General features: G+C 55.9%; 2 protein-coding genes across 2 annotated transcripts in view; both read left to right on the top strand.

Moving 5' to 3' along the window:
* The first annotated feature begins 656 nt into the window (after positions 1–656).
* On the top strand, positions 657–2,271 carry SLC18A3 (solute carrier family 18 (vesicular acetylcholine transporter), member 3). Its single transcript, XM_004680661.2, has one exon. The coding sequence runs from the start codon at positions 657–659 to the stop codon at positions 2,265–2,267; it is 1,611 nt and encodes a 536-aa protein (XP_004680718.1). The 3' UTR covers positions 2,268–2,271.
* A 4,222-nt stretch (positions 2,272–6,493) lies between these two features.
* CHAT (choline O-acetyltransferase) overlaps positions 6,494–18,420 on the top strand; it is a 40,731-nt gene continuing 28,804 nt past the window's right edge. The window contains exons 1-6 of the mRNA XM_012723506.1: positions 6,494–6,559; positions 9,300–9,488; positions 10,067–10,185; positions 11,515–11,568; positions 14,976–15,156; positions 17,031–17,208. Coding sequence (XP_012578960.1) covers positions 6,494–6,559; positions 9,300–9,488; positions 10,067–10,185; positions 11,515–11,568; positions 14,976–15,156; positions 17,031–17,208 — 787 coding nt within the window. The remainder of the gene's footprint in view (positions 6,560–9,299; positions 9,489–10,066; positions 10,186–11,514; positions 11,569–14,975; positions 15,157–17,030; positions 17,209–18,420) is intronic.

The raw sequence follows: 18,420 nt of genomic DNA, 5'->3' as shown, positions 1-18,420 counted from the left end.
GCCCGGTACTCTGCACCAAGACCCCTCCTGAGGTTTCCAACCCTGGAGCAACTGGGCGGGGGGGACCCCAGCCCGGCCGCGCCCCGCCTCCGGCCCCCGCCCCGCCGACGTCGCATTAGCATGAGCGACGCAAGTAGCCGGGGCACCACTCGGGGGCCGAGACTCGCCGCGTCACAGCCCCGAGTGGAAAGGAAAAAAAAGAGGCGGCGACGGAGGAGGAGGAGGAAAGAACCGATGCGAGGGGAGGGGAGAGCAGCGGCGGGGTGAGCGAGCCCGCGAGCGGGCGGCAGCAGCATGCCCCTCTGCCCACACCCGCGGCCTCTCAGCGCGGCGGGCACGGCTCCCGGAGTGCCTGCGGCGCGCCGCGCTCACTCTCCGGCCCTGGCCCCTCCGGCCACCCGCTTTCCCTGACTGCCCCAGAGCCCAGCAGCGGGTCTCAGCTCCGCTCCAAACATCCGCGACGTCTCGCCGGACAGGGTCCTTGCTTTACCTGGGGTTGCAGGGCCATGAGCCCTGCAGCCACCTGAGGCACAGGGGGCGCTGCGCGGAGCGGACCGCGCCCCCGAAGTTCTGCACCCTAGTCTCTGCGCCGCAGGAAATAGGCTCCCGCCCCGGGTGGAGACGTTCTCGGTAGAGCGGCCGGCCGGGTCGGGACAATGGAGCCCTCGGCGCCGACGGGCCAGGCCCGGGCAGCAGCCACCAAGCTGTCAGAGGCGGTGGGCGCGGCGGGCGCGGCGCTGCAGGAGCCCCAGCGGCAGCGGCGCCTGGTGCTGGTCATCGTGTGCGTGGCGCTTTTCTTGGACAACATGCTATACATGGTCATCGTGCCCATCGTGCCCGACTACATCGCTCATATGCGCGGGGGCAGCGAGAGCCCAACCCCGATATCCGAAGTGTGGGTACCCCCCACCCTGCCGTCGCCCACTCTGGCCAATGCTAGTGCCGACAGGGTCAACACCTCCGAGTCTCCGACGGCAACATGGCCAGCCGGGTCTGCCCTGAGGCCTCGCTACCCAACGGAAAGTGAGGATGTGAAGATCGGGGTTCTGTTCGCCTCCAAAGCCATCCTGCAACTGCTGGTGAACCCTCTGAGTGGCCCCTTCATCGACCGAATGAGCTACGACGTGCCGCTGCTTATCGGCCTGGCTGTCATGTTTGCCTCTACTGTGCTGTTTGCCTTCGCGGAGGACTACGCCACGCTCTTCGCTGCGCGCAGCCTTCAGGGCCTGGGCTCAGCCTTCGCGGACACGTCCGGCATCGCTATGATAGCCGACAAGTATCCCGAGGAGCCCGAGCGCAGTCGCGCGCTGGGTGTGGCGCTGGCCTTTATCAGCTTCGGCAGCCTAGTGGCACCGCCCTTCGGGGGCATCCTCTACGAGTTCGCGGGCAAGCGCGTGCCCTTTCTGGTGCTCGCCGCCGTGTCGCTGTTCGACGCGCTGTTGCTGCTGGCGGTGGCCAAGCCCTTTTCCGCCGCGGCGCGGGCGCGGGCAAACCTGCCCGTGGGCACTCCCATTCACCGTCTCATGCTGGATCCCTACATCGCAGTGGTGGCCGGTGCGCTCACCACCTGCAACATCCCCCTTGCCTTCCTTGAGCCCACCATCGCCACATGGATGAAGCACACTATGGCGGCGTCCGAGTGGGAGATGGGCATGGTCTGGTTGCCGGCCTTTGTGCCGCACGTGCTGGGCGTCTACCTCACCGTGCGCCTGGCGGCGCGTTACCCGCACCTGCAGTGGTTGTACGGCGCTTTCGGGTTGGCAGTGATAGGAGCCAGCTCGTGCGTGGTGCCTGCCTGCAGCTCCTTCGCTCCGCTAGTGGTCTCGCTCTGCGGCCTCTGCTTTGGCATTGCGCTGGTGGATACAGCGCTGCTGCCCACGCTCGCCTTCCTCGTGGACGTGCGCCACGTCTCGGTCTATGGCAGCGTCTACGCCATCGCCGACATCTCCTATTCCGTAGCCTACGCGCTAGGGCCCATTGTGGCTGGCCACATCGTGCACTCGCTTGGCTTTGCTCAGCTCAGCCTTGGCATGGGCCTAGCCAACCTGCTCTATGCGCCAGTCTTGCTGCTGCTGCGCAACGTGAGCCTCCTGACACGCTCCCGCTCCGAGCGCGACGTGCTGCTAGATGAGCCACCGCAGGGTCTGTACGATGCGGTGCGCCTACGTGAGCGCACCGCACCAGGCTTGGACAGCGGGCCGCGAAGCCCGCCTGGTCCCTTTGATGAATGCCAGGACGACTACAACGACTACTACACCCGAAGTTAGCCGTCCCGCTCCTCCTCCGGGCCGCTCACCAATCTCCCAGCCCTGGGGTCAAGGTGACTGCTCTGTGAGCGCACTGACCAGCTCAGGTTTAAGACGCCGTTCCCTCCAGCGAGCACCCCAGAGCCTCCCCTGTCTTGACTTCCCCTGCCCCAACTCTCTCCAAGCCCCCCTCTGTGTTCCACCCCTCTCTTGTCCCAGGGATTGGTGGTGCCGGAAGCACGCACAGCGATGAGCTCGCTCCTGACAGAGACTAAGAGACGCGCGGGCTGATGCCTTGGGCTCCCCTGTATAGAGTCGTGCGCCTTTCTGTCCTTCCTTTCTTTCCTGCCAGTGCCAACTTGGCCCGCTGCACCGCGGTGCCTTCTTCCCGAATTAATAAACTGTATGTGCCGAGACCAGAGGAGTCTCTTTACTGGAGGGGGTGGGTGGCGGGCATAAGGCCAAGGCGGCTGAGCTGGGTATAGCTCCAATCTAGGTCTGAGTGGTGGGTGGGCAGGCAGTCGGGGTTCTTTTGTTACCTGGAAAGGGAGTTATAAAAGAAGATAACCCACAAGGACTCTCACCCACTGGGCGCCTTGGTGGCACACACCCTTCGGCTCCACAGTCCTTTTCTCCCAGGTCAGAGCAGCACCCCAAAGCACCGCCCGGGGGAGCCCGCCCTTCCCGATGCTCTAGGCACCACCCTTTGAGAATAAGCCCGCACTATCAGCCACTGCGCTCTGAATCTCCCAGGCCCGGCTTCCTTGGGAGTGGCATCTGCCCAGTGCAGCCTGAAGAATAGAGGCTGAGCTGTTCTGCGTGTCTGGAAACTGTTCCTTAGAGAGCTAAGTTCTCTCCCACTGTGAGTGGGGGACAGTTGGTGTGTTTTGTGTGTCTCTGCTGTGCAGGTCTGAGTGCTGGTTTAAATAGGGGCTGGCGAGTGTGCATGGATAGGAGCTAGTGCCAATGCTCCACCACTTAACCCACAGCCCTACTCTGTCCTTAGCCATCCAGTTGATGAAGATTCCCCGCCTAGAGTGTGGGTTCCCAGTTCCTAGACCTGAGTGCAGGTGCCACTCCCAGTCTGGAACCTGGGCCTGCTGATAGCCACCGAGTACTCTGGATTGGAAGCCACCGTGTTGGTGTCTGCAGGGCACTGCCGAGGTGTCCTGTCTGAGTGTCTGGCTGTGAGGGTGTTATCTGGGCAGGGGCTGCCTACGTGTGTGCCAGCATGCAGATCTAGGAGGGGAGGGAAGAGCGCTTTTGTCTGGGAGGAATGTCTGCCTCTGGCAATGAGTCCCTAAGCATCCCCAGGTCTCTATTTCCCTCTCCCCAATAGTTCCAGCAAGAAAAAGGCTGGGAAAGAAAAGAAGGGAGGATCTGTAGTGATCAGCAAACATTTCCTTTTTTTAATGATCACTATTGTTAGTTGTAAATTTTTTTTAAGGAGTTGAAGATCAGATCGTCATAGGATTTGAGCCTGCCTTAGACGGTGGGGAGGGCACAGATTTCTCCAGAACTAACCTTCCCCAGTATTCTTCAGTCACAGCTTCATGAGGATAATAGGATTCGAGGAAGGTAGGCACCGGGAAGGATGGGCTGGGGGCGGGAGCTCTTGGAATGGGCAGCAAAGTGTTCTGCACCCCTTTCTCCCGCCTGGATTCCGTTGCTCTAGTAAGAGCTTGTCGGGGAAGCCGTCTGAGTAGGAGACAAGAGACCCGGAGTGGGACCTCAGGAAAAGGCAAGGGTTGGTGGCGGAGGTGAGGGTAAGGGGTGGGTGGGGGCGGCGCGACACAGAACCTAGAGGAAAAGAGATGGGGTGGGGCTGGGCGAGGGAGGAAAAAGGAGGGGGGGGGAGGAAGGAGAGAACAGGCGCGGCCGGGCTGCTCTCAGCCAGTCGGCAGACGGCGGGGACTCCATTGCGACGGAGGCAGCAGCCCCCACCCCCGCACTGCTGACCCGCCCTCCCAACTCCCCCACCCCCCCGAAATCCCTTCCGGCTTGCAGCCCCAGTACTCGGTGCAGCACAGAAGCGGCCCAGGCGGCTCGGCGGAGGAGAGCAGGTAAGGGTTGGGCTGGCGGAGCGCAGCGGGGATTGGAGCGCGCGTAGCGGGGAGCGAAGGGGGAGGCTCTGTCCAGCGACCGCGCGGACCCAGAGGCTCCAGGATCCGCTGAGACCTCTACGCTCTGAAAGGCAGCGGTCGTCGGGGGGGAGTCTGGAGACCGCAGGATTCCGCGGCTCGGGTGGTTCCCCTCCTAGAGAAGGGCCAGTGGGACGGGAGAGCTGAAAGATGAGAAGTTGGGGTACAGCTTGGCCGTTAGGGCTCCACGGCTACACGTTCGCTTTCTTACTTCTCCTAAACCCCCATATGCTGGGTGCCAACGTCGGCTGTCAGAGGGTTCCCCATTTCCAAATAAGTGCACTTCCCTGAAGTGCAGGCATAGCACCTGCCTCTCTGACTCTTGCGCAGGTGGGAGGAGGGAGGAGAGAAGTGGGGAGGGGCTTTCAGTGGCAAGTGGGAGCCTGGTCCCAGGGAATCCCTAGAGCGGACTGGAAAAGCCTCAAAGGTTGAGATGGGCAGAGCAGATACCCCTTCAATCAGCCTTCAGAAGCCTGGCTGGCATGAGCATGGGTGTGAGCATGGATCAGAGGGTCACAGGTGTACTGGGGACTGGCAGAATGATAGGAACAAGCATAACACCTTCTACGCACTTGACCCAAGAGCCAAGGGGGAAGAGGAGCTGGCTGGAGGGTGGGGAACCGCACCCTCTCCTTCGCCCTCCTGGAAACCATCCCACTGCAATCCTGCACCTCTTCAAGGCATGGGGTCCCAGAGGCTTACCTAGTGTCTTGCTATGAACTGGCTTGGGACAGGAGCAAGAGAGACGTCAGCAGCGCTGTCTCCGGGACCTTCACCTGACCTTGCCCTCACTGCCTCCTCAAGCCTCAACACAAGAATGTGTTGGAGGCTCCCCCTTCCCATTTGTGGTCGGGTGACCCCTATGCTCCAGTGTGCAGGAGCATAGGATCTGGAGACCCTTTGGTCTGGAGCAGTCTGGCGCTTGAGAAGGCTTTCCAGTCTCTGTCCAGCACTGCCAGCAGCCCCAGGTTCTCTGCCTCAGGGCTTAGCTCATTTACCTTTCTGGATGTTCTGTCCTTGGGTCAGTTGTGCCTCCTGCCTAACTTCCAGCTGGCTTCTGCCTGCCTGAAGTGGGAGACAGGGTAGGGTGGGGTAGTGCAATGGACTAAGCAACAGCTTTAGGTTCTTGGGAGAAAAGAGCCTATGCGTACATGGAAATCACTGAGAAGTGCCTCCCCAGGCCTATGCCTGAGGGGAGCGGGCCCCACTAGCCTTGAAACCTGGCCTCTGCCCCTCGTGGCACCATGCTCATCTTGCTCCACTCCTACTGCACCTTGAGAATTGACCCAACTCTGTCCAGGTTAGTCAGGTGCCCCCCAGGCTCCTGGACTGCCCAGCTGCCCTGTTCTAGCTCCCTCAGCATTCCCATGACAGCTAGTCTGGGCTCTTCCAGGTTAGACACTGCTCAAGTCACTGCCTGCCCCCAGCCTCGTCACAGTCCAGATGCCCACCCAGTCCAGGACCCAGAGCCTTCGCGGGCCTTGTGGATGTTCAGCACACACTCATGCAGCCCTCTTGCTGAGCTGCCCAACCCTGACCCTACTCCACAGTAGCTGCAGAGCTAGGTCCGGGACATGAAGCCCTGAACACAAATAGAGAAGATTTGGTCTTGCTCTGGAGAAGCTCACTGGTTGATTTTAGTCAACCAACACATGTCTACTGGGTCCCAGACAGGATCAAGCAAGTGCTCTACCAGTGATCCTGGGTAGATTCTGACTGGGCATACCCAAGCCTGCTCCTTCTCAAGCTGCCCTGCAGTGGTCATTTGAGCCTGGGGATAGCAGTCCTGTGGAACAGGTGCCAGCCAGAGGCTCATTTTAGGCCATACCATCTCCCATTTGGGGGCTCAGAGAGGACATTGTGGTGAGGGTGAGGCTGATCTGGAGGGCAGGAGGTTGGCACCAGGCCAGCCTGAGGCCTGGGTACACTGCAGACCAGCTTAGGCCTCCTCCAGGCCTCAATGGGCAGGAGTGGGGTGGGGCGAGATGTCAGATTGTGGGAGGTGAAGTGTTTGTGGCAGGTTTCTGTGGTGGTTGTGTTGATGCCTGCCTCCTTCTTGGTCCCCAGGTCTGCATCCTGTGTGGTCCCCAGCCAGCAGTCACCAAGATGCCCATCCTGGAAAAAAAAAACCATAAGATGGTGGCAAAATCTTCTAGCAGTGAGGAGGAGCCCGTGAGTGACGTTTGGATCCCTTTCAGGCATCCTACTCTCCCTACTCATATGCATTTGCTTCTAGAATATACCCTAGTAGGACTGGACCACAGCTTTTCACACCACTCCCCTGTGAAGAGTGAGGTCCTGCTCTAACTGTTGAGGAACTCAGGAGGGTCTGGAGATGCTGGGAGGGGCTGGAGGGGGGCTGTTGAAGGAATGCTGACCACCACAGTCCCTATCCCCAAGGCCAGGGTCAGGTAGGCCCTTTTCTCTGGGGGGTCTCCTCTTGCTCCCACTTCCATTTCCAATAGCTCTGCCCTAGCATGAGGCTGAACCCCCACTCTGGCCTTGTCACACCCCAGCTCCAGCTTCCTCATTCATTCAGCCCCGAGGCTTTAGGGACCATCTTCCTCGCTGACTGAGCAACACTAACCCTCCTGGCTGGGCATTCTCTCACCCCTGCCCCTTTCCAGTGGGAAGAGCAGCACACCTGACCCAGCTTGTTGTGCCACACCTGTCTTTTTGCTACCTGCTTATTCCCGTCACCCTGGTTCCTGCCCCTCCCACCTCAAGGCTTCATTGGAACCCCTGTTGAGAACTTCCTGGCTTCTCCCCATGGAGTACTCACCACTTCCTCTGGAGCTTTGCAGTTGACAAGCTCTTTTGTGGCTGCTTCTGATTCAAGGCATGGGCCTCCCACGGGACAGTGGCTTCTTTGAGAGCTGACCCTGTCGCTGTTGTTTCCCAGCCCTGCCCTGAGCCATGGCTTATACCAACTTCCCAGGAATTGTGCACTGACCTGGGACCTTAGGGGTTCAAACATCCTCCTCTTTCCTGGCTTAGAAGCCCAGAGTCTGGGGAGTAGCCCTAGATCTGAGCTATCTGGGTGGGAATGTCCTTTCTGCCTTGTTCCTTTTTACCTGTTACCTGATTATGACCCAGACTTAGTCCCAGCACACTGGCAAAGCTCCAGAAAAGGGTGGTCTGTTTCTGGAAGGGGTCCAGCCAGATCTGCTGACACTCTTAACCAGTTAGGCTGGGCTTTCCCTTGTGAGACCTGTCACACATCCCATGGACTCTTAGGCCCAAGAGAAGAAAGAGGAAACCAGAGCAGTGGGTGGGGGCAGCTGGTTCTCTGGGGCTGGTCCGGGCAACCTGGAGTGCTGCCCAGACCCATCCTCAAGTGTTCCTCAGGGTGGGGAAGCCCAGAGTTGGCACTGAAACCTCCTCCCTCCCCTTAGGGGAGTGTGCTCTAGAGACAGGCTCAGACAGGTGGAGGATTCCCTTCTACTCATCAGCACGCTTGCTGTTTGTCTGCCTGAGGCTGCCTTGGGAGCTCCAGCCTTGGAAGAAGCAGGAGTCAAGCTCACGCAGCAGCCCGCCAGGGTGAACATTCCCCACCCAGCCACCCCAAGGAGCAGAAACCCTTGAAAGAGGTGGACCCCATGCAACTTTGCAAATATAAATGATAACCTGCAAAGTTATGATTTCCCACTGTCAGCTATTGAGGAAGAAGAAAGACCAAGGTCTGGAAAATGTGCTAGGGGAAAGGAGGAAACAACAAGGAGGAAGGAGCAGAACACATGCTGAGTGAAAACTGACTTCAGCTCCCAGCTCTGCCAGCAAATTCCTGGGTGATCTCTGACTAGTCTTCCACTCTCTGGGCTTAAATTTCTTCATCTGTAAACAGATTAAAAATACCTACACAGGTTAGCCATAAGATTGTTGAACACACAGGAGGGATCCCTGTGTGATCACAGCTGGTAAACTGGGAAGTAGGGGCCCAGACAGGAGGTCTTGGTGGGGAGTCCTATTTAGGCATTGTCTACACTTTGGGGGTCCCCAGACATGATGGGTTTCCTCTTGGGAATCCCTCTGGAAGGATAAGAGCAGTAACAGCATGACATTTTATGATGTGTCTTTTTGGGACCAGTTATTTCTCTCATTTAATCCACTCTGTAACCCTCTTAGGCAGGACTTGTTATTTATGCCCCAAGGATGAGGAAGCTGAGGTTTGGAGAGAGGGAGAGAAGAATTCCTACCATACCCTCTCACTGCTCCCCACTCACCCCCACACCATGCCCACTGAGAACAGAAGACTCTCCCAGTTTCATAACCTGGTATTTAATAAGGAGCCCAGGGCATGAGTCACCCCAGAAAACATCTTGTAGAATTCTGCTCTTTAGGGCAGCAATGAACTAAGCCTCCCACCCAAAACCATCCTTCACCTGTCAGATCTCTCCATTAACGTCACACTCTTTGGGTCCAGAGATCGATTGGCTTCTGGAACACCAGCTGAGAACAGTTCCTAAATTAAGAGTGACCCATAGCCAACAATATCAATAACAGAGCTATTTTACCTTAGACTTACATTTTTATGCTTATAAACCCCATAAAAAGAGATCCACATCATGATCTCTTTGCTCCTATAAGAAGTAGAAGTGACTGCCCTCATTTCACATAAGAGTAAACTGAGGCAGAAGTAAGGGTGATTTGTTCAAGGTTACACTCCAGTCAGTACATGCTCCCTGCACTGGGGTCTTTTCCTGTGCACTTTGTCCCCTTCTGGGGCAGAGTTGGGACAGGAGATTAAGCAAGCAGGAGTTTCCTAAGTTCATAACTCTGCTGAACTGGGCCCTGAAACAGATGAGTCCCAGAGAGGGAAACAAGGATGGAGTAGACCCTGGAGACAACTTGGGGACACACGGCACACATATAAAGACAGACCCCCCAAAATGGTGCACTTCTTTCTCAGGAGCTGCCCAAGCTTCCCGTGCCCCCACTGCAGCAGACCCTGGCCACGTACCTGCGGTGCATGCAGCACCTGGTGTCCGAGGACCAGTTCCGAAGGAGCCAGGCCATCGTGCAGCAGTTTGGGGCCCCAGGTGGCCTGGGGGAGACCCTGCAGCAGAAGCTCCTGGAGCGGCAGGAGAAGACAGCTAACTGGGTAAGAGCTGCGGGGAGAGGCAGGCACAGGGCCCATGAGGCAGGAGTAGGAGGCAGACATGAGACAGACCTAGAAAAGGGGCAGGTGAGCAGCAGAGATGGGATAAATGGGGCGTAGGATGAGAGGGACACAGGAGGACAGAAGGGGCAAGCTGAGGTGCAGACCAGATGAGGGACAGTGGGGGAAGGATGGGAGCAACCCCGGTGTGTGTGTGGGGGAGTGCCGCGTACAGATGGGCAGGGAAGCAGAGTGGGATGAAAAGCAGGAACAGGACACTCACAGGCAGGGGGCGGACAGGGGTGCTGCACCAAGTAGCCAGAATGGGAAACTGGGGTGCAAGAAAGGTGACAGGTTAGTGCAAAGATGCAGGACAGGCAGGTGGACTGGGGAGCACTTGGATCCCAGCCCCTCTCCGAGGCTCAGTGTTTGTGGGGCGGGTGACTGAAAAAGGAACGCGATGCAATGAATGTCCCAGTTGTCCCTGGGGACGGGTGCTCTCCGCAGGCAGGTGCCCTTTGGGAAACACGCAGGGACTTTGGAGTGTGAGTCATGGCCCCCCTGCCCTGCCTTGCCCGCAGGTATCTGAATACTGGCTTAATGACATGTATCTCAATAACCGCCTGGCTCTGCCTGTCAACTCCAGCCCGGCTGTGATCTTTGCCCGGCAGCACTTCCGAGACACCAATGACCAGCTCAGGTGAGGCACAGTGCCTGGGATGGCAGCTTGGGACTCCATCCTGGGGCGGGGACCCAGACCCTCCTCCCAGACAGAGAGGCCAAACTGTGTCTCAGCTGAGCTTTCTGAGGCCAAGTGGCCCCGAGACAGCAGCAGCCATCCAGGTCATGAGGCCAGAGGGAGGTGGGGAGAGGCTGAATGTGAGTGACCAATGTGAAGTCTGCCTCAGAATAAAGGGGCGGCACTAATGGGACCCAGGGCCAGGGAAAGAAGCCCTCGGTGTCCCCGTGGCAGTCTTGATCTGGCTGAGGCCCTGGCGAGAGGGTGTCTCCCCTGCTCTGGCTGGTATCCCCACCCCTGGGACAAACCGCCCCAGGCTGAGAGGGCCTCTGAGTCCCCAGCTCTAAAGGGAGGCTCCAGGGGTGGAAATGTCTCCTATCCATCAGCCACAGCCGCCAGAGCCTCTGCCATCTGCTGCAATTTCAGAGCTCACTGAGCCGCTGGAATGGTCTCTGGGCGCTCTGATGACGTTAGAGGGCCATTTACACAGGCGTTGAGTTCGGGTTGGGGCAGAAGGGTCTCCCTGCCGCATCAAACCCAGATCCCAGACCCACATGGGGTACACTGGAGGGGCAGCTGTCAGGGAGGAAAATGAAACAAGGATCAGGGCCAACCTTGCCATTTGGGCAGGACCTAGCTATGCCTGGAAGTCCCCGCCTTCCTGCTGGTTGGGCAGCTCCCCTTCTCTGTGGCCTACCTGGATGAAGGAAGAGAGTGTAAGGGTGAGCAGCATTGATGCAAAGTGTCAGAGGGGACAATTTATTCCCAATGCAATTAACCACGACTTATCACACAGACAGTTTCGATGGCACATTCCTTTGGCACAGTTCTCGGGGCACCCCCCCACACACACACCTGCTTTCCTTTCCCCTAGCAGTAAGGGGGACACACTATTGACTTTCCCCAGGAGACTGGATTTCCCTGAACCCCAGGGGTACTAGCACAGTCCAGCAACGCTGCCTTTCTGGGAAAACCCCAACCCTGACCATCCAGCCCTCTCCCAGGCCTCCTCTCACTCCTCCCATCTCTCCCCATGCAGCTTCCAGTTTCTTTGCCTCCCTACCCCTTTTTTCCACTGGACACTTTAAATCCAAAGCTTGTGAAGGACTGAGGGGTGAGGGCAAAGGGAACCCCATTCGATTAGCACTCCCGGGCCTGGCACCTGGTGGATAATCACTGCATTTGGGAAGGTGGAGGGAGGAGGGGAGGATAAGTTGAAGAGAGTGTAGGGTGGGGTGAGGTGTGGATCTGGGTCCCTGAGGGGAAAACTGAAGCCTCATCTCTCTGCAGATTTGCAGCCAATCTCATCTCTGGTGTGCTTAACTACAAGGCTCTGCTGGACAGGTAGGCCTGGGCCCAGCCTGGGACGCATAGTGGGGTGCCCTGCACTGGCACAGCTTGCCTCCCTGCCACACTGGACAAGGAGCTCCTGGAGGAAGGGATCTTAACTCCAGTCACAGAGCACTTCACCCAGCTCCACCTCCTGTTCCCCAGCCTCAAGATGACTTTTGCCCCAACCAGTCTGAACTATGGCAGTTCCTTTTCTTTGGGTAAACACTGTCCTTCCTTGATATCTCTAAAATTCCCCCTCCTGCATCATGTGTGCTAAATGAGTGTGTCAGAAATCCAGAGAACACACCAGAAGGTGAAGGAAGGGCAGTGGAGCCAGATGCTACTTGTTATGTGAGGGGAACGGTCCCTCCACTCGAGCTGTTCCTCAAGCCCACCAAGCTCAAGGAAAGGATGACTCAGGAGGTCCTGCCAGAGGAGGGGACCTGCATGGGCATAGTGACTTTAGGGAAGAAACCGCCTCTTTCCAAGCCCCAGCTTTTCCAGGAACTTGGGGAGAGCCAGCAGACCTACGGTCCTCAGAGGCAGAAACTAAGAGCATCAGACACAGGAATGAGAGAGAGAAGCCCAAGGCAGTGTCCTTCGCAGAGCAGAAGTAGCTAAGCCTCGGGAGGCTAAGTGGCTTCTCCGAAGTCACTCAGCCAGGAGGTGGCAGGGTGAGGAAGGCACTCAGGGAGACTTTCACTCTTTTCAACTTGCTCCAACTCCATCTTACGCAGCTCAGGACAGAGGCCTAGACCCTCAGCCCTCCCGGGAAGGACTATCCCCTTTGGAGAGGAGGGGGCAGGGCCCCCAAACACAAGGAGAAGAATGACCCTGGGGTCAGCAGACCCGAGTGAGAATTCAGACCCCCACAGTTTGGGGTGGTAGTGGTCTCTCCTCGCTCTACTGGCCAGTCCGTCCAGCGGAGTCACAGTGGCAGCCACCTTACCAGGCTCCTGGAATGTCTTCTGAGTGATACATGAAGCCCTCCGCCTCAGCAGGCACACAGCAGGCCGGACTATGCATTTCTGACCCAGACACTCTCAGGCTTTTTTCTCTTAGCCCCGAGGGGCCCCAGACAGTTCAGGTGCTCTCTCCTCGTGGTGTTTCTGTAGTGTCACTTCCTCGCTGGCTGTGCCCTGCCCCTCCAGAACGCACTCCTGTGGAGTTTTCAACCGTGATTTCAAAGAACTTCGTTTCCTTACAGCACTCCAGCAGGACAGTGGAAGAGGGAGGGCACAGGCCGGTCCACTGGGCCCTTCCATGACTGACAGGCTAGAGCCCCAGCTTCCCATGTTGAAGGAATGTTGGAACATAATGCTGGGACATTTGCCCAAGCTTCCCACTTTGGATGTTTAACTCACTCATTCATTCACTTTTCAGTGTCACTAATGCTGGGAAGACCAACAGTCCTCATCTTGGCTTTCAAAAGTTTCTCAGACTATTGTGCCAAAAAAGACAGATAAACAACGCAATCAGCTCTGTTTCCTCCCCAAGCCCCACACTCAATTGTCCTGCACCCAGAACCCAGACTGCCATCTGGGGTGTGTCCCAGTTGTGGAGCTCCCTGGTGGAGCCTTGGGCCCAGCTCTCCACACCCCATCCCCCAGGCTCGCCTCTCACCTTGTCTTGCCATCTCTAGTCACACTAATACGTTCCAGGTCGGTAAGTCCAGCTGCCCACATCTCCTCTCTTCCCCTGGCCACTATCTGTGTTCCTGGGCAGTCACTACCTGCAGAACTCACCTCCCCTCCTGGTGGCCTCAAAACCTCCTTCCTGTTGTGCCCGCCACCCTCTTCGGCCCCTTCCACACACATCAGGATCACTACAGCAACCAAATCCAGTCACCCCCTGCTGGCCAGTGCCCTCCCAGAAACAGGCCCCTCTGGCTGCCACAGCCTCCTCCACCTTCCGCCTTCCCTCTCTTCGCCTTCAACCCCACAGGCTTCTTTTTCACCGTGGAGCAGTATTTTCAAATGAACTTTGGTGAAAGAACAATATATTTTTTATTTGTGAAGTATCTGTAAAACTCTACAGAAATGGTACCAAGGTACAAAGACCGCATTTTATTATTAGCTTCAACAGATGGGACATTCCTCTGCCAAATTGCTACTAAAGTTTCTGAGAGCTCCCTCTGGATTCCCACACTTACCCTGCCGTTCAGTCTGACACCCACACTTTGGCAACAAGACTGTGGGATGCCCCCCTGGCCCGCCTCTGGGCCTACATCTTCCCAGGCCGCCTTCATGCTGCTTCTGGCCCTCAGGCCTCAGTTCACAGTCTGGACCTCAGTGAGACCATCTCTGCCCACCTCCTCTGGCTCCTGCCAGTCCCTGTCCTGCTACCCTGTCCCACCACCTGCAGCCCTCCTGTTCCCCAGCTGTGTGTTGCTTGTGGCCTCTGTCCCACCTACACATCTTAGGACCTCAGTCCACTGGAGCAAGAAACTCCTGTCTTGCTTGATGCTGTGTTCTCAGACCCCAGAATGGTGCCTGTGTAGAGGGGTGCTAATAAACACTTGCTGATCAAAAGAATGGAAGGGATGGGGGAGGAGGGGAAAGGTGGGGAGAAGGAGGAAGCAGAGATGAAAGAGGAGAGGAAAGGAGGGAGGGCAGGAGGTTATGGGTGGGCTGTGGGGCATTAATGAGACCCCAAAGGGCCTTGGGCACTAGAAAAAGGAGGAGGGCAAAGGGGGCCGGGGGAGAGGGGCAGAGCTCCACAGCCCTGTTGACAGTGCTGGAGGAAGACAGCTTTCTGCTTTGAATTCTGAGGAGGTTTCTAGAAGAGGTAAGAAAGGAATAGACTCTTGAAGTAGGAGAAGGAATTTTCTAAACAAATTAGGTGAGTGAGTGCAGGTATGCTAAGGAAAAGTCAGCACGAACAGAGGCACAGAGGGCTCAGTTGGTAAGCCTTGCACATTAGTGCATGAGGTAGGGGTAAGCGGAGTGAGGGAACTGGAGAAAAACCAAGGGTTTCCAGGCCCTCCCTAGTGGTGCAATGGGTTAGGACGCAGCACTGCAAGCTGGCGGCAGCCTTTCAGTGCAAGTTCGATCCTCGGCCCCAGAGGTGACCCACATGGGCAGCAGACCTCTCCTGACCCACTTGCTGCCCCCCTCAGCAGAGTATCTCGTAGATCTGCCTGTTCTGCTCCCCACTATGTCTCTGGGGAAGCTCTCACTGCCCCGCACCTCTGGCTTGTGCCCCAGTTCTGTATGCATAATTAAATAAATCTTTAAACAAAACAAAACAAAACAAAAACAAAAACAAGGGTTTCCATGGGCCACTCTGCACCCTCTGAAACTTAAGCAAATTGAGAAATTGAGCCCTTCAGTTGCCGTTGTTTTGTGCCCTGCTTTGCTAAGCAAGTTACAGTAGAACCAATTCTGATTCTCTGCCTTCACCCCTGCACCCCGCTCCAGCCACTCCATCCCCGCCGACTGTGCCAAGGGCCAGCTGTCAGGGCAGCCCCTCTGCATGAAGCAATACTATGGGCTCTTCTCCTCCTACCGGCTGCCTGGCCACACCCAGGACACACTGGTGGCCCAGAAGAGCAGTGTCATGCCTGAGCCGGAGCACGTCATCGTGGCCTGTGGCAACCAGGTAAGCTGCCCCTGCTGCCTGCCCCCCGAGGGCACATGTGTGCTCTTCCATCCCTGCTTCTCCAGGGGCGCTCAGGCCTCTGTCAGAGTCGTGTGGTGAGCTGGGGTCTCCTGACATCCAGTGGGTCCCATTTATCTCCATGGGTTGGCTTTAAGAACAAGCCTTGAGAATGATCCACTGGGCTCCTGTTTCAGCCCTAACCAGCCGGGTCACATCAAAAAAATTGCTTGGATGGACCAAGGGCCACTAATGAGACCCAGCATGGCCTCAGTGCCCCCACCGGCAGTCACCCAGCTCTCCTCCTGGAGATCACACACAGACAGACAGTCAGCTTTACGGGCGGCCTGCTGGGACCTCCTTGTCCAGGCCGTGGGCTCAGCACCTACATAAATTCTTCTAGCCCAACAATGAGCCTGCAGAGCGGGTCTTGGAATCTGCTCAACAGAGGAGGGAATGAGACTTAGGCAAGTTACGCAGCTTATTTAATGGGGGTTGAACTTCTCGGTTTGACCAACGACCCAAACCCATGCTCCAACCCCTCAGCTCAGGATTTCAAAGTGGGTACCAGGGAGCCAGCAAATGCCCATGGGGGACAGGCAACAGGCTGAATGTCAGGGCTCCAACACCTTACTAGTACCCACCACACTGTATTTTCTACTTAATGAGACTCCACATAAATATTTTATCTGACAAAAAAAAAATTTTTTTTTTGTTTTCTGCTGAAACCCAAGTTTGAATTCACCCCACCAACTCCTCTGGTATTCATTCTACAATATTTTCTTTGTGGAAAATATTTTGTGGGTTTATCTCACTTTTTCAGTCTATGCTGGATGTTCAGGAAATTCTGTCATCTGAGCGTGGTGATTCCCAAATGTGGAGCCCACTGACACCCTGACTAGCCAGCTTCCACATGAGAAATTGTCCCCATCTTCACTCAAAAGTTAAGCCCCGCATCTCCTATCTTCACACACCACTGTACCCATTCCACCCAGAAACACTCAGGGATCCTGCTCTCAACAAGGCCACATATACGCTGCTCAGAGCGTGGGACCAGGTACTCATGTCACCAAGCTGAAGAAGGACCTGACTTAAGAATAAGACCCTTTGCTAAAGCCCAAGGCTCTAGAGTTCAAAGCTTTCCAATGACAGCTCAGGCTTTACATACAACGCACATGTAGTTACCTATGTATGTACACACATGCATAGAACACTGTGTGTATTATTTTCCATTTTAATCTTCCTTTGCATGTTACTTACAGACTTGTGTTTTTTTCACCACGCCCCATTATGTTTAAGATCGATCCCTGTATCTGAATGAACTCATTCCTTTTCACTGCTTAGTGACATGCTCTGACTGAGTCCACTGTATTTGACTTAGCTGGTTCCTTATTAATGAACATTCAGGCCCTACCATTTTGCTGTTGCCAGCAAAGCTGATGTGTACATTCCTTTATATGTCTTGCAGGCACAAAGATATACGTTTCGTTAAGCCTTAGGCAAAGGCGTGCATTTAAGTGGGTTGCTGAGTCACTGGGTATGCACATTTTTAGTTCTGATAGACAATGCTCTCCAACAGCTTTTTATCAATTTATATGCAATTCCCCACAACATAATGGTTTCACATTAACTAGGGATCACAGAACAAGTTTTGTTTCAGCTGAGTTTATCTGGCCTTTTGCACTGAGTCAGCTTGGAGTCAAGAACAGTCAACAGCATTGGGTTGGTTCCCCAAATGGTGCCTATTCAGAACTTCCACATACCTTGGGGACCTTGGACATGAGCCCTGTTCTGAGTTCACATGTGAAGGTTCAGTAAAAGCCTCGCACGTGAGGCCAGCTGCCAAGAGTGATGTATTTGACCTGTTTCCCCCACAGTTCTTTGTCTTGGATGTTGTCATTAATTTCCGCCGTCTCAGTGAGGGGGATCTGTTCACTCAGTTGAGAAAGATAGTCAAAATGGCTTCCAACGAGGATGAACGCTTGCCTCCAATCGGCCTGCTGACGTCAGACGGGAGGAGCGAGTGGGCTGAGGCCAGGACGGTCCTCGTGAAAGGTTAGCAGCAGTGCCCGTGCATCTCCATACCCATCTCATCCTCACGCCAAATTGGCTTTCCTTCCTCCAGGGTATGGCGCCATGGTCTCATCCCCATTTGCCATAGTGTGGGGAGCTCAGGCCTCCCTCAACTCAGGACTGCAAGTCCTCCTGGTAGCCAAGGCACCTTGAAGCCTAAGGTACCTCTTGTAATCTTGTGTTTTGTATGATAATATTCAGCTTTCTGAGTGAAACTGAATAGCACTGGAATTCCTGGAGATTGGGGGACTTGGGGGAGAAAAGGTTTGGAACTGGAGGAAGGCTGGCTGCAGTAGCTGCTGCGTTTTGCTGATGGGCAGGGATGGTGTTCATTTGAGGGCTCCTAGCCTCTGGGAGAACTGTAAGGTGGGAATTTGGGCTGGGGTCTACCTCCGGGAAGGTGGTTAGTGCCTCCTGCACATGATTGCTCTGTCTTCAACTTTTCATCTTCGAGATGACCTTAACCCTCTGGGTGGCTTTTGCTCCTGTGAAAGCTTTCAAGCTTCCCCATAAGAAAGCTGAGCATAGCCTGAATATTTTTAAATCATTCTTTGGAAACTACATTTCAAATACAAATCCAGCCCTTGCCCCAGGAACTGGATGGAGAGTCTTGCTTTCTCGCCTACATTAGACATTCTGCAGTGACAGGCCAAACTTTCGTGAACCTCCCTCTGCTCCTCAATTTTTATTCAGTCAGGGGTCCTTTCAGAATTCCTGAGCATCTGTAAGCTCAGGACTTCAGGCTTCCCCTGGGAAGAGGAAGAGACAGAGAAGATGACACCCTTGCCTTTGAGCACCCCACCCTATAGGACCCAGGGAGGAGAGGATATGGCGAGGAGATTCACAGTCACGGTCATGCTATGTTTACCCCTGAATGGCAGTAGAGACAGCAGGGGTCCAAGAAGTGTGCCTGGATGTTCGAATTAGGGGACTTTGATAGGTTTCATGGGAAGAGGTGGACTTGAGCAAAGCCCTGAGATAGGAAGGAGAGGGAAAGCCAGGAAGGGCGTAGCGTCTGCACAGGTGGACCAACTACGGGCCAGGCCGGGGGCCTGCAGGGCGGTGCCTGCCCGGCTCCAGGACCACAGGAGAGTAGCCTGGCCAGTGGTGATGGCCGTTCTGGATGGGCTGTGAGAAGAGGTGGTGCGTTTTCTGGTGTCCTCCCTCCAAAGCTCTCCTCCAGGATGGCTGGCT

The sequence above is a fragment of the Condylura cristata genome, unplaced genomic scaffold (genome assembly GCF_000260355.1).
Source record: "Condylura cristata isolate star-nosed mole 26May11 unplaced genomic scaffold, ConCri1.0 scaffold00011, whole genome shotgun sequence".
In the NCBI taxonomy this organism is placed as follows: domain Eukaryota; kingdom Metazoa; phylum Chordata; class Mammalia; order Eulipotyphla; family Talpidae; genus Condylura; species Condylura cristata.
Note: the sequence above shows the minus strand (reverse complement) of the source record. Positions and strands in the feature narration are given on the sequence as shown.